This window comes from Myotis yumanensis, unplaced genomic scaffold, assembly GCF_028538775.1.
Source record: "Myotis yumanensis isolate MYYU_CA2020_CCGP unplaced genomic scaffold, mMyoYum1.0.hap1 SCAF_23, whole genome shotgun sequence".
NCBI classification, from domain to species: Eukaryota; Metazoa; Chordata; class Mammalia; order Chiroptera; family Vespertilionidae; genus Myotis; species Myotis yumanensis.
In genome coordinates this window covers 4,594,279-4,607,247 of record NW_027223774.1, presented here as the reverse complement: position 1 = coordinate 4,607,247, position 12,969 = coordinate 4,594,279, and the positions used below count along the sequence as shown (strand labels likewise).

The 12,969-nt window shown below is 52.2% G+C and overlaps 1 protein-coding gene across 1 annotated transcript; it reads right to left on the bottom strand.

Annotated features, from left to right (window-relative positions):
* Positions 1 to 1,052: 1,052 nt before the first annotated feature.
* On the bottom strand, positions 1,053 to 10,625 carry SLC7A3 (solute carrier family 7 member 3). The gene is made up of 11 exons (XM_070402536.1): positions 10,253 to 10,625; positions 8,498 to 8,653; positions 5,499 to 5,676; positions 4,742 to 4,854; positions 4,363 to 4,585; positions 3,194 to 3,333; positions 2,989 to 3,091; positions 2,241 to 2,443; positions 1,653 to 1,819; positions 1,272 to 1,380; positions 1,053 to 1,144 (listed from the first exon to the last, which is right to left on the bottom strand). The coding sequence occupies exons 1-11, from the start codon at positions 10,623 to 10,625 to the stop codon at positions 1,053 to 1,055; spliced, it is 1,857 nt and encodes a 618-aa protein (XP_070258637.1).
* Between the last annotated feature and the right edge of the window lie 2,344 nt (positions 10,626 to 12,969).

The following is a 12,969-nucleotide window of genomic DNA, read 5'->3' as shown; positions in this document are numbered from 1 at the left end:
TTTTTTTTTTTTTTCGTTTACTTCCAACCTATTTGTGTCCTAATATTTCAAGTGCAAATCTTTTTTTTTTTTAATATATTTTATTGATTTTTTACAGAGAGGAAGGGAGAGAGATAGAGTCAGAAACATCCATGAGAGAGAAACATCGATCAGCCGCCTCCTGCACATCCCCCACTGGGGATGTGCCCGAAACCCAGGTACATGCTCCTGACTGGAATCGAACGCGGGACCCTTGAGTCTGCAGGCCGATGCTCTATCCACTGAGCCAAACCGGTTAGGGCTCAAGTGCAACTCTTGACACGAAGAATGTTCCGACTACATGGATGGACCTGGAGGGTATTATGCTAAGTAAAATAAGCCAGACAGAGAAAGACAAACACCACATGATCTCGCTTATATGTGGAACCTGAAAAACCAAAATAACCAAATGAGCAAAACAGACACTGAGATACAGAGAACAGACTGATAATTGCCAGATGGGAGTGTGACAGGGCAGTGCTGGGTGCAAAAGGGTGAAGGGATAAGAAGTACAACACGGGCACATAGTCCATAATATTATAATGAATATTACAGGGTCAGGGGGACCCCTTCATAAATTACATAAGCATCTCACCACGATGCTGTATACCTGAAACGAACATAATACTGAATGTCAACTGTAATTGAGAAAAAACCTTTTTTAATTAAAAATTACCCCGAAAAAGTGCACTGTTGACACCACGGAGTTGAAACAGGTCTTTTCACCCACGGGGCAATCTGTTCTCTCTGGAAGTGGGCACAGGGGGGTCCCCTCCGTGCGGGGAATATTCCATTTCCTCCTCCGGTGGCCGGCGGGTCCCTGTCCGACTGGCGTTGCGAGAGCGCATCTCTCCGCCCCAGCAGTGTGCACTGTCCCCGTGTGTGTCTGCCTTGGCAAGTGGGCAGTGAGCAGGGCTCCGGGTGCGTCCCACCTTCACACTCCACACAGGCTCAGAGGCTCCGTGGAACCGGAAGGGGCTGCAGCGTGAGGAGATGCCAGGCAGCATCCGGCGCCTGTGGTCACGCTAATCCCACTAGAGGCGTGTGTGAGAGCTGGAGGCGGCTGGCTGTGGCTCACTGGTCTCCAAGCTGTGCCGGATCCCGTATCCAAAGTATATGGCGAAGCCTGGGACGGACACGAGACCATGAGACGGGACAGTGCCCCCTGGGCCTCCTGTTAGGGCACCTGAGACGGCTGGGTGGGGACGGTGGTGGGAAGGAGGTTGGGTTCGGTCCCCCAAGAGGCCACTTACCAATCGCCATCCAGATGCCAAACTGGGCCCAGGTCATAGAGGTCATCTGCATCATCAAGTACATGTTCACAAAGATGCTGACCAGGGGCAGGACAGGCAGGGCGGGGACCTGTGGGCAAAGCCAGGTCATCGCTGAACACACCAGACGCTCCAGAGGGACACCCCGCCCCCACCCACGGGTGGGAAGGGAGAGCTCAGTCCTGCTCAGGCCACGCCCTCCACGCCCACTCAGAGGGGGAACCCCACCGCATGCTCCTGAGCAGAGTGTGGGTCGGGGAGCGGTCCATTCGTTGTACCCCTCCCCCTGCCATCCCTGGTCCAGAGAGGTGGGCAGAGTTCATTCCCTCCAGGCAGGTAGACTGGGGTCCCCAGGTCACCCACCTTGAAGCTAAGAGGAGCTGGGCTCTGGGGCTGCCTCCAGAGGATGAAAGTGAGCCCCACAATGAGCAGCAGCAGCAGAGCAGTCACCGCTGTGGCCACCGGGTCCCCGGAGACCAGGCGGCCGGGCCACCGGGCCAGGACCAGGCTCAGGACGGTCAGCAGGAGAGCTGCCAGGGGCGAGTGGAGGAGAACAGGTCAAGGCCAGAAGCCAAAGGTGTTGAGGGCTTGGGTCACATCCCACCCTCAGACTGCCCACCCCAACATGGGCCATCACGCCCTGGCTGGGGTCACTCACTGTTAGAGCGCCAGCCCGAGCACCTCAGGTTTGGTCACAGGTTTGGTTCATGGACATGTGCCTGGGTGGCAGGTTCGATCCCTAGTGCGGGAGGCATCCGATCTATGTGTCTCTCCCACATCGATGCTTCTCCCCGCAACCCCACCCCCAGTTCCACTCTCTCTAAAAATCAATGGAGTGACATCAGGAACAAAAATATGGGCCGTCACCTGTCCACCAGTCCTCCACAGGCACCCACTCCCGCCTCATCCCGTCACCCTCAGGCACCACCAAAGAGCCAGCCCACTGCTCACCCAGCAGCAAGGCACATTCATAGACGATGTGGCCAGATTGCGGGGTGGGGACGGCGCTCTCGGGGCTCCACAGGCTGCTTAGGGCGCCCGCCAATCCTGCTTCAGGTACAGGTTCCTGGGAACCGGCGTCAAGCCCAGGCTTTATCTCCGTTATTTCCACCTCCGTCTTCTCGTTCTGGCTTAAATGCTGGTCTGGCTGGTACCTGGATGAGAGACATGCCTGCAACCTTCACACCGCCTCTCCCCGCCCAACATCACACGGCCCCTCCCCCAGCCGAGTGGAGCGGCACCCTGAGGAGGCCGCATGAAGGCAATAGAGGAGCCGCCCCCCCATCAGGAACCTTGGGTTCAAGCCCTGGCCCGGGGGGCTCAGCTGGGGGGGCATCCTCCAGTGCATCTAAGGTCCCAGGTTCCATGCGTGGTCAGGGCACATGCCCAGCTGAGGGTTCGTCCCCATTTGGAGAGTATATGGAAGGCTACCATGATGCCTCTCTGTCTCTGTCTCTCTCTTCCCTCATGAGCCCAAGCCGCGGTCACTCATGGTTGAGCGTTGATGACCTAAGAACCAGGAGGTCCCAGTTTCATTCTCAGTCAGGGCACATGCCCGGGTTGTGGGCTTGATCCCCAGTGAGGGGCTGTGCAGGAGGCAACTGATGAGAGATTCTCTCTCATCGTTGATGTTTCTGACTCTCCCTCCCCTCCCTTCCTCTCTGAAATCAATTTTAAAATAAACTTAGTGGGGCCTCACCTGAGAACCAGCACGGAAAAGGCCACCAGGGAGTACGCCAGCAGGGTTCCGATGGACATGAGGTCCACGAGGTTGTTGATCTCGAAGAGGAAGGCCATGAGCGCTGCAAGGAGGGCGCAGACACCGTGGGGAGCGGGTGAGGACCCACTGGGGACATCCCAGCGGAGGGGATTGGATGGCAATGGGGTGGGTTTGGCTTATTCACCTGCAAGAGTTCCAGATACTACAGTGGCTGCGATGGGGGTGTGTGTTCGGGGGTGGACCTGGGCAAGTGCCCGGAACAGGAGTCCGTCCTCTGCCATGGCCAAGATCACCCGCGGCATGGGGAACATGGAGCCCAGGAGGCTGGCGGAGGGAAGGGAAACGTATGTGTGGTGATCGTCAGCGGGCAGGCTGGGCTTCCCAGGCCTGGCCCACACTTCGTTGTTCATCCTCACCTGGGGATATTTTTCCATTGATTTTTTTTTTTTTTTTTTTTTTTTTTTTATTTTTCGCTTACAGTATTACAAAGGGTATTACATAAGTGTCCTTTTTTCCCCCCCGCCCTTGACAAACCCCTACCCTCCCTTACCCCCCAGTGTCTTATGTCCATTAGTTATGCTTATATGCATGCATACAAGTCCTTCGGTTGAACTCTTACTCCCCTCCCTCCTGCCCCCCAACTCTCTCTGGCCTTCCCACTGCAGTTTGACAATCAGTTTGAGGCAGCTCTGCCTCTGTATCTATTATTGTTCAAAAGTTTGTAATGGTCTTTATTATCCATGAATGAGTGAGATCATGTGGTATTTTTCCTTCATTGACTGGGTTGTTTCACTTAGCATAATGCTCTCCAGTTCCATCCATGATGTTGCAAATGGTAGGAGTTCCTTCTTTTTAACAGCAGCATAGTATTCCATCGTGTAGATGTACCACAGTTTTCTAATCCATTCATCTACTGATGGGCACTTAGGCTGTTTCCAGATCTTAGCTATGGTGAATTGTGCTGCTATGAACATCTGGTTACATATATCCTTTCTGATTGGTGTTTCTGGTTTCTTGGGATATATTCCTAGTAGTGGGATTTTTCCATTGATTTTTAGAGAGAGTTGTAGGGAGGGGGAGAGACACAGAAACATCAATGTGAGAGAGACACATTGATTAATTGCCTCCCGCACCCGCCCCGAACAAAACTGGGGATCCAACCTGCAACCGAAGTACATGCCCTTGACCGGAATTGAACCCGAGAGCCTTCAGTCCACAGGCCGACGTCCTAGCCACTGAGCCAAGCCGGCTAGGGCGTCTACACAGCTCAAGGTGTGTCTCCCCTCGTCTCTCCACCCAAGGCTGGGGCTGCTGGGGATGGGAGCTGACGGGGAGGCAGCCGACGGTACTGACCTGGACGAAAGGGCACACAGGGTCCCCACAGCCACCACGTATCTGGCCCAGGGCCAGCCCGCGTGGAGGAAGGCCTCTGGCAGGGGGCTGTCAGAGTTGATCTGGTAGTAGGGCACCATGAGGGTGAGCGCCGCCGAGACCCCAAAGTACGCCAAGAAGCAGATGAAGAGCGAGATCACGGTGCCCAGGGGGATGGCCCACTGAGGGTTGCGGGCTTCTTCCCCTGCGCGGTGGGAGGGGGTGTCTGGTCAGGGACACACACCAAGGGGAAGGCACAAAACCCTCTTCCTTCTGAAACTCCCCCGGAGCCGGGCCAACCTTCCACCAACCCTGTGCCCAAGGGCGGCCCGCAGCCCCCATGGGGCATCCTGACCGTTACCTGCAGTGGCGATGCAGTCAAAACCAACAAACGCATAGAAGCACGTGGCTGCTCCGCGGAGAACGCCCTCAAAGCCAAAAGGCACAAACCCCCCGGAGCCCAGAGGGCCCAGGCTGTGGTGAGAGAAGGGACGAGGAAGAAGAAGGGTGAGCAGGTCAGCCATCTCTATTATACCACAGCCCCGGTCCATTCCCCCACCACCGGCCCCACCGCCCAGATCTGCTTCCCACCACATTCCCAGCTCTGCACTCCACACACGTCTGTGGCCAAGAGTGCCCTCACACCAGGCCGGTGTGGCTCAGTGGTTGAGCATCGACCTATGAACCAGGAGGTCAACGTTCAGTTCCAAGTCAGGGCACATGCCCGGGTTGTGGGCTCGATCCCCAGTGTGGGGCGTGCGGGAGGCAGCCGATTATTGATTCTCTCTCATCATTGATGTTTCTCTCTCCCTCTCCCTTCCTTTCTACAATCATCAATAAAAAATATATTTAAGAACAAAAATTGCTGCCCTCGCCGGTTTGGCTCACTGGATAGAGCGTCGGCCTGCAGACTCAAGGGTCCCAGGTTCGATTCCCGGTCAAGGGCATGTACCTTGGTTGCGGGCACATCCCCAGTAGGGGGTGTGCAGGAGGCAGCTGACCGATGTTTCTCTCGCATCGATGTTTCTGACTCTCTATCCCTCTCCCTTCCTCTCTGTAAAAAAATCAATAAAATATATTAAAAAAAAAAAAAAACAAACAAAAATTGCCCTCCTGACCTCAAGGTGCCATTGGACTCAGATTTGGTCAACTCGTAGTCCTGCTCCGTGAGCTGCCAGCGGTGCAGACGTCCATTAATGAAGCCAGAGAGGACGATGAAGCCGAGAACCAAGAGGTTCACGCCCGTGAATATCTTGGTAACCAGGGCCGACTCGCGAACTCCCAGGACCAGGACACCTGTGGGAGGATGGAACAGAAAACTAGACAGAAAGCCAAAGAGTGGTGACCGGGGGCGGGGTGGGGCGGGGCGGGGACTGCTGAATGGGTGCAGGCTTTCCTCTGGAGACGATGAAAAGGTGCTGGAACTAGAAGAAGGTGGCTGCACAATATTTGGAATGTACGTAGGGGCCGTACACGTTAAAATGGTGGGTTTCGCCCCAGCCGGTTGGGCTCAGTGGATAGAGTGTGGGCCCTTGGACTGAGGGGTCCCAGATCCCATTGCAGTCAAGGGCATGTACCTCGGTTGCAGGCTGGACCCCTGGCCCCAGTCAGGGCAGGAGTGTGAGGCAACCCATCTTTGTGTCTCTCTCACATCATTGGTGTTTCTTTTACTCAAGTCTCTCCCCCTCCCACTCTCTCTAAAAATCAATGGAAAGCCCTCACCGGTTTGGCTCAGTGGATAGAGCGTCGGCCTGTGGAGTGCAGGGTCCCAGGTTCGATTCCGGTCAAGGGCATGTACCTTGGTTGCAGACACATCCCCAATAGGGAGTGTGCAGGAGGCAACTGATCGATGTTTCTCTCTCATTGATGTTTCTAGCTCTCTATCCCTCTCCCTTCCTCTCTGTAAAAAAATAATCAATATTTTTTAAAAATCAATGGAAAAATATCCTTGGATGAGGATTAACAAAAAATAAAAATGAAAAAATTGATGGTTGATTTTTTAAAAATATATTTGATTGATTTTTTACAGAGAGGAAGGGAGAGAGATAGTCAGAAACATCGATGAGAGAAAAACATCGATCAGCTGCCTCCTGCACATCTCCTACTGGGGATGTGCCCGCAACCCACGTACATGCCCTTGGCTGGAATCGAACCCGGGACCCTTCAGTCCGCAGGCTGATGCTCTGTCTACTGAGCCAAACCGGTTACGGGAATGGTTGATTTCTTGTAAGAACTTTATTGGTTTTAGAAAGAGGGAGGGGAAGAGAGAGAGAGAGAGAGAGAGAGAGAGAGAGAGAGGAGAAGACACACTGATAGGCTGCCTCCTGTATGTGCCCCAACCTGAATTGAATGTTGGGATCAAATCAGCCACCTAGGTATGTGCCCTGAACTGGAATCCACCCGCCACCTTGTGGTGCACGGAATGACACCCAAGGGAGTCACACACCAGGGCTGAAATGGCTGATTTTCTTTTTTTTCCAATTCTCACCCGAGGATATTTTCCCATTGATTTTAGGGAGATTGGAAGAGAGAGGGAAAGACAGAAACATCCATGTGATAGAAACACATCGATTGGTTGCCTCCGACCAGGGCCTGGACCCAAGGGACCTGTAACTAAGGTACACGCCCTTGACCAGAATCAAACCCAGAGGCCGATTTGGTCTGTAGGCCAATGCACTATCCACTGAGCCAAACCGGCTAGGGCCGTGGTCGGCAAACTGCGGCTCGTGAGCCACATGCGGCTCTTGGGCCCCTTGAGTGTGGCTCTTCCTAAGCCTTAGGAGGACCCTAATGAAGTTAATAACAATGTACCTACCTATATAGTTTAAGTTTAAAAAATTTGGCTCTCAAAAGAAATTTCAATCGTTGTACTGTTGGTATTTGGCTCTGTTGACTAATGAGTTTGCTGACCACTGGGCTAGGGCATAGGGCTAATTTTTTATCATGGTAACCAACTCAGAGTATAAACAGGTATGAAATCACCACCTTAAACTTACACAATGTTATAAGTCAATTTTATCTCAATAAAGCTGTGGGGAAATCCATATATATATATATAAAAGCCCAATATGCAAATTGTCTTCACGGGTGTTCGACTGGCAGACCGACTGCTCGCTATGACATGAGCTGACCATCAGGGGGCAGCGTGGAAAGAAGAAAGGCCCCAGCGAGTAGCAAGGGAAGGAAGGCCCTGGCCGGCAGGTGGAAGGCCCCAATCGACCCTGATTGCTGGCCAGGTTTAGGGGACCTACCCGTGCACTATGCCTCTAGTAATAAAATAAAATGGTTCATTTTCCATTATGGGAATGTCACCTCCATTTCTGTTTTAATGATACAAAATAATTTTTTTTAAAGCTTTGGTCTTAGTACAGAGGAAGTTACTGGTTCTCAGCTGGAGGTGACTTTGTCCCACAGGGACATTTGGCGATGTCCTAGACATTCCAATTGCTCCATTTGAGGGGGGTAGGGGGGGGCCCTGGCATCCAGTGAGTAGATCATTGGAGGATCGCTCAATATCTTAGGCTGATCTTTTTTTTCATATTTATTGTTGAAAGTATTACCTATGCCACCTTTACCCCCCATTAATCCCTTATAGCTGCCCCCCCCCCCACTTTCATCACCCTATTGTCTGTGTCCATGGGTTACACATATATGCATACAAAGTCTTGGGTTGATCTCTTCCCATGCACACTCACTTTCCCTCTGAGATTCTAGTCTGTTAATTTTTTTTTTTAAGTGAAATCCTACAGCCCTGGCCAGTTTGGCTCAGTGGATAGAGCATCCGCCTGTGGACTGAGGGATCCCGGGTTCGATTCCAGTCAGGGGCACCTGCCTGGGTTGTGGCCTTGATTCCCAGTAGGAGGCCTGTGGGAGGCAGCCAATCAGTGATTCCCTCTCATCATTGATGTTTCTCTCCCTTCCTCTCTGAAATCAATAAAAATATATTTAAAAATAAAAGGTCCAGCTCAAAATGAGTTCCGAGGGTGGGAACAATGTCTACCTCTTGCCTTCCTGTTTCTCCCACGGAAAAATCCCCTTTTCTGGCCTCACATCTCCCCACCCCTTTGCTCCCCCTCCATGCCCCGCTCATCCCATCCCGTCTCTGGCCCCACCTCACCTGTGAGCAGCAGCACCAGGCCCAGCGAGAAGAAGTCCAGGTAGCTGGCCAGGAAGGGCACACGCAGAGGCACGCTCTCCTGCAGCGCCCGAGACATGTGGTGCCCGGTCAGGCTGTCGATGGCGGAGCTCCAGGCCCTGGCCACACTGGCGCTGCCTGCAGCCAGAAGGAGGCACATTCATTCATTCATTCATTCACAGAACGACCGGCACCCCTGCTGGGCACCAGGGCTCAGGTTTGGGGGGGAAACAAACATGCAAAAGAGTCACCTCAAAGCGTTTCCTTTCTCCTTCCCCCGCCCCTTTTTTAAAAATATTTTTTAGCCCTGATCAGTTTGGCTCAATGGATAGAGCGTCGGCCTGTGGACTCAAGGGTCCCAGGTTCGATTCCGGTCGAGGGCATGTACGTTGGTTGCGGGCACATCCCCAGTAGGGGGTGTGCAGGAGGCAGCTGATCGATGTTTCTCTCTCATTGATGTTTCTAACTCTCTATCCCTCTCCCTTCCTCTCTGTAAAAAATCAATAAAATATATATTTTTTAAAAAAACATTTTTTTAATTTGTTATTTTAGAGCGAGGAAGAGAGGAGAGAAAGAGAGAGAAACCTCAAACCAGCAACCTTGGAGGATGGGAACAACTCTCTAATCAACTGAGCGACCAGGCCAAGGACGCCTCCTTCTCATGAGGTGGGGAGAGGAGACCCATGTTTCACAGAACAGGTGAACTATTTAATTTGTCAGAAGGAGTCCGCGTTATGCAAAAAAAAGGAAAACACAGGAGAAGGCCCTGGAGAGCTGGGAGGTGAGGGGTGACATTTTAAATTGGGCCCGGCCGGTGTGGCTCAGTGGTTGAGTGTCGACCTACGAACCAGGATGTCATAGTTCAATTCCCGGTTAGGGCACAGGCCCGGGTTGCGGGGCGTGCAAGAGGCAGCCGATCCATGATTCTCTCTCATCATTGATGTTTCTGTCTCTCCCTCTCCCTTTCTCTCTGAAATCAATAAAAATGTTTTATTTTAAAAAAATGTTAAATCGGGTGGTCAGGGGTGGGTCTCCTGAAGCCAGCAGCGGCCGAGCAGAGACCTCACCATGGTGAGGCAGGAGCCTTGGGACACTTCCCTCACCCACGGGGACCCTTCCCCGGTTCCTACCCTTCCCATTGATTCCTGGTTGTTGTCGTTCTAGAACAGTGGTTCTCAACCTTCCTAATGCCATGACCCTTTAATACAGTTCCTCATGTTGTGATGACCCCCAATTTCATTGTTACAAATTCAACATAATTAAAGCAAGCATAGTGATTAATCACAAAAACAATATGTAGTTATATGTGTGTTTTCCGATGGTCTTAGGTGACCCCTGTGAAAGGGTCGTTCGACCCCCAAAGGGGTCGCGACCCATAGGTTGAGAACCGCTGTTCTAGAATATATTTTGTTGATTTTACAGAGAGGAAGGGAGAGGGGTAGAGAGTGAGAAACATTGATGAGAGAGAAGCATCCATCAGCTGCCTCCTGCCCGCCCCCTACTGGGGATGGAGCCTGCCACCGAGATGCATGCCCTCGGCCAGAATCCAACCCGGGACCCTTCAGCCCGCAGGCCGATGGCTAGGCCTAGGGCAACAGTGTGGGGCTTTTCCTCACACTTACCCACTTCCCCTCGAAGCTGGACCCCCAAGTGTTCATGAAGGAGGATGAAGACCCCCACCCCCTCCTGTTGCCCTGATGGAAGTTTGTTGTCCCCCCAGCGGCCCTGCCATCTCACCGATGACATAGGAGAGTATGAGGTTCCACCCGGTGACGAAGGCGCACAGCTGTCCCACGGTGACGTAGCTGTACAGATAGGCAGACCCGGAGCAGGGCACCCGCGCCCCGAACTCCGCGTAGCACAGCCCCGACAGCACGGACGTCACGGCGGCCACCAAGAAGCAGAGGACGATGGCTGGCCCCGCCTTGTCCCTGGCCACCTCCCCGGCCAGGACGTACACCCCCGCCCCCAGGGTGCTGCCCACGCCGAGGGCCACCAGGTCCAGGGTGCTCAGGCACCGGGCCAGGCCGCCGCCAGACCCCTCCCTCCACTCCAGGGGCCGCCTGCGCGCCAGCTTCTCACAAAACCGGCCCAGGTGTCCACACAGCATCATGGGTGGAGCTGAGCCGGAGGCACAGATCTGCAGGGGAAGCAAGACAGGAAGCCATCGGGAATGTCCGCCCGGCCTGGCCGGCCTTGTGGCTCAGTGGTTAGAGCCTCAGCCTGGGGACCGATGGGTCTCGGGTTCAATTCCCGGTCAAGGGCACCTACCTTGCTTACAGGGTCAACCCCTGGCCCAGAAGGCGACCAATCCATGTATCTCTCTGACACGGATGTTTCTCTCTCTCTCTCTCTTTCCCTCCCTTCTCTCCCTTCCACCTTTTCCCTACAAATCAATGGAAGAAAATATCCTTCTGTGAGAATTTAAAAAAATAAAAAATAAAAATGTAATATAAAATAAAATAAAATGAGAATGTCCCCCTGGCCTGGCTGGTGTGGCTCCACTGGCTAGAGCGCCTCCATGGCCCCGTGCTGCACAGACCTCGCTCTGTCCTCCCTTCCTTTACAAAACAGGGAAATCTTCCTATTATCATGGTGTCCTCCCTGTGCTCGCCTCGGCGATAAGAGAGCTCACAGGCGAAGGTTTGTCTGCCGAGGACCCGGAAACTTTCTGGGGGGGTTTTGGGTTGCGTTTTTTTTTTTTCTGTGTTTTTTTTTTTTTCATATCTGATCTTTATTATTTTTATTTATTTATTTTAAATAAACATCGATCAGCTGCCTCCTGCACACTCCCTATTGGGGATGTGCCCACAACCTAGGTACATGCCCTTGACCGGAATCGAACCTGGGGACCTTGAGTCCGCAGGCTGACGCTCTGTCCACTGAGCCAAACTTGTTAAGGGTGATCTTTATTTTTATTGATCTATTTATTTTGTTAATCCTCACCCAAGGATACTTTTTCCTGTTGATTTTTAGAGAGAGCGGAAGGGAGGGGGAGAGACAGAAAAACATTGATGTGAACCCTGGTGGGGCCACTTACTAGAGGCAACCAGTGGATGTCTCACTCCTCTCTCTCCCTGTCCCATCCTCGCTCTCTAAAATATCAGCCTGGGGACTGAAGAGTCCCGGGTTCGATTCCGGTCAAGGGCATGTACCTGGGTTGCGGGCACATCCCCAGTGGGAGATGTGCAGGAGGCAGCTGATCGATGCTTCTCTTTCTTTTTCTTTTTTAAATATATTTTATTGATTTTTTACAGAGAGGAAGGGAGAAAGATAGAGAGTTAGAAACATCGATCAGCTGCCTCCTGCACATCTCCCACTGGGGATGTGCCCGCAACCCAGGTACATGCCCTTGACCGGAATCGAACCTGGGACCTTTCAGTCCTCAGGCCGACGCTCTATCCACTGAGCCAAACCGGTTTCGGCAATGCTTTTCTTTCATCCATGTTTCTAACTCTCTATCCCTCTCCCTTCCTCTCTGTAAAAAATCAGTAAAATATATTTTTAAAAAAATAAAACAAACATATCGCCTGGCCGGCCAGCGTGGCACAGTGGTTGAGAGTCGACCTGTGAACCAGGAGGTCACGGTTTGATTCCCGGTCAGGGCACATGCCCAGGTTGAGGGCTGGATCCCCAGTGTGGGGCCTGCAGGAGAGGCAGCGAATCAATGATTCTCTCTCACCATGGATGTTTCTACCTCTCTCTCCCTCTCCCTTCCTTTTTGGAATCAATAAAAACACATATTTTTTTAAAAAGTAAACGAAAGAAAAAGTAAAAAATAATTAAAAACGCATATTTGATATATAAATAAATAAAATAAACATATCCTCAGAGTAGGATTTTTTTATTTTTATTTATTTATTTAAATATATTTTATTGATTTTTTTACAGAGAGGAAGGGGGAGAGATAGAGAGTTAGAAACATCGATCAGCCGCCTCCTGCATACCTCCCACCGGGGATGTGCCCGCAACCCAGGTACATGCCCTTGACCGGAATCGAACCTGGGACCCTTCAGTCCGCACGCCGATGCTCTATCCACTGAGCCAAACCGGTTTCGGCAGAGTAGGATTTTTTTTTAAAAAAACTATTTAGCCGAAACCGGTTTGGCTCAGTGGATGGAGCGTCGGCCTGCGGACTGGGGGGTCCCGGGTTCGATACCGGTCAGGGGCATGTACCTGGGTTGCGGGCACATCCCCAGTGGGAGATGTGCAGGAGGCAGCTGGTCGATGTTTCTCTCTCATCGATGTTTCTAACTCTCTATCTCTCTCCCTTCCTCTCTGTAAAAAATCAATAAAATATATTAAAAAAAAAAACTATTTAAAAAAATAAATAGCACTAGCTGGTTGCTCAGTGGTTAGAGCATCCCATCGGCACATGGACTGAAGGGTCCCGGGTTTGGTTCGGACCCGGAGCACGTTCCTCGGTTGCAGGCCCATCCCAAGCCCCAGTCCAG

Excerpts from the sequence above, each read along its gene's own strand:
- SLC7A3 (XM_070402536.1), bottom strand. The coding sequence starts at position 10,625 with ATGCTGTGTGGACACCTGGGCCGGTTTTGTGAGAAGCTGGCGCGCAGG. Across the intron at positions 3,092-3,193 it reads AGTATCTGGAACTCTTGCAG|CGCTCATGGCCTTCCTCTTC; the intron begins GTGAATAAGCCA and ends CCCTCCTTGCAG. Across the intron at positions 2,444-2,988 it reads TTTTCCGTGCTGGTTCTCAG|GTACCAGCCAGACCAGCATT; the intron begins GTGAGGCCCCAC and ends TCTCTCATCCAG.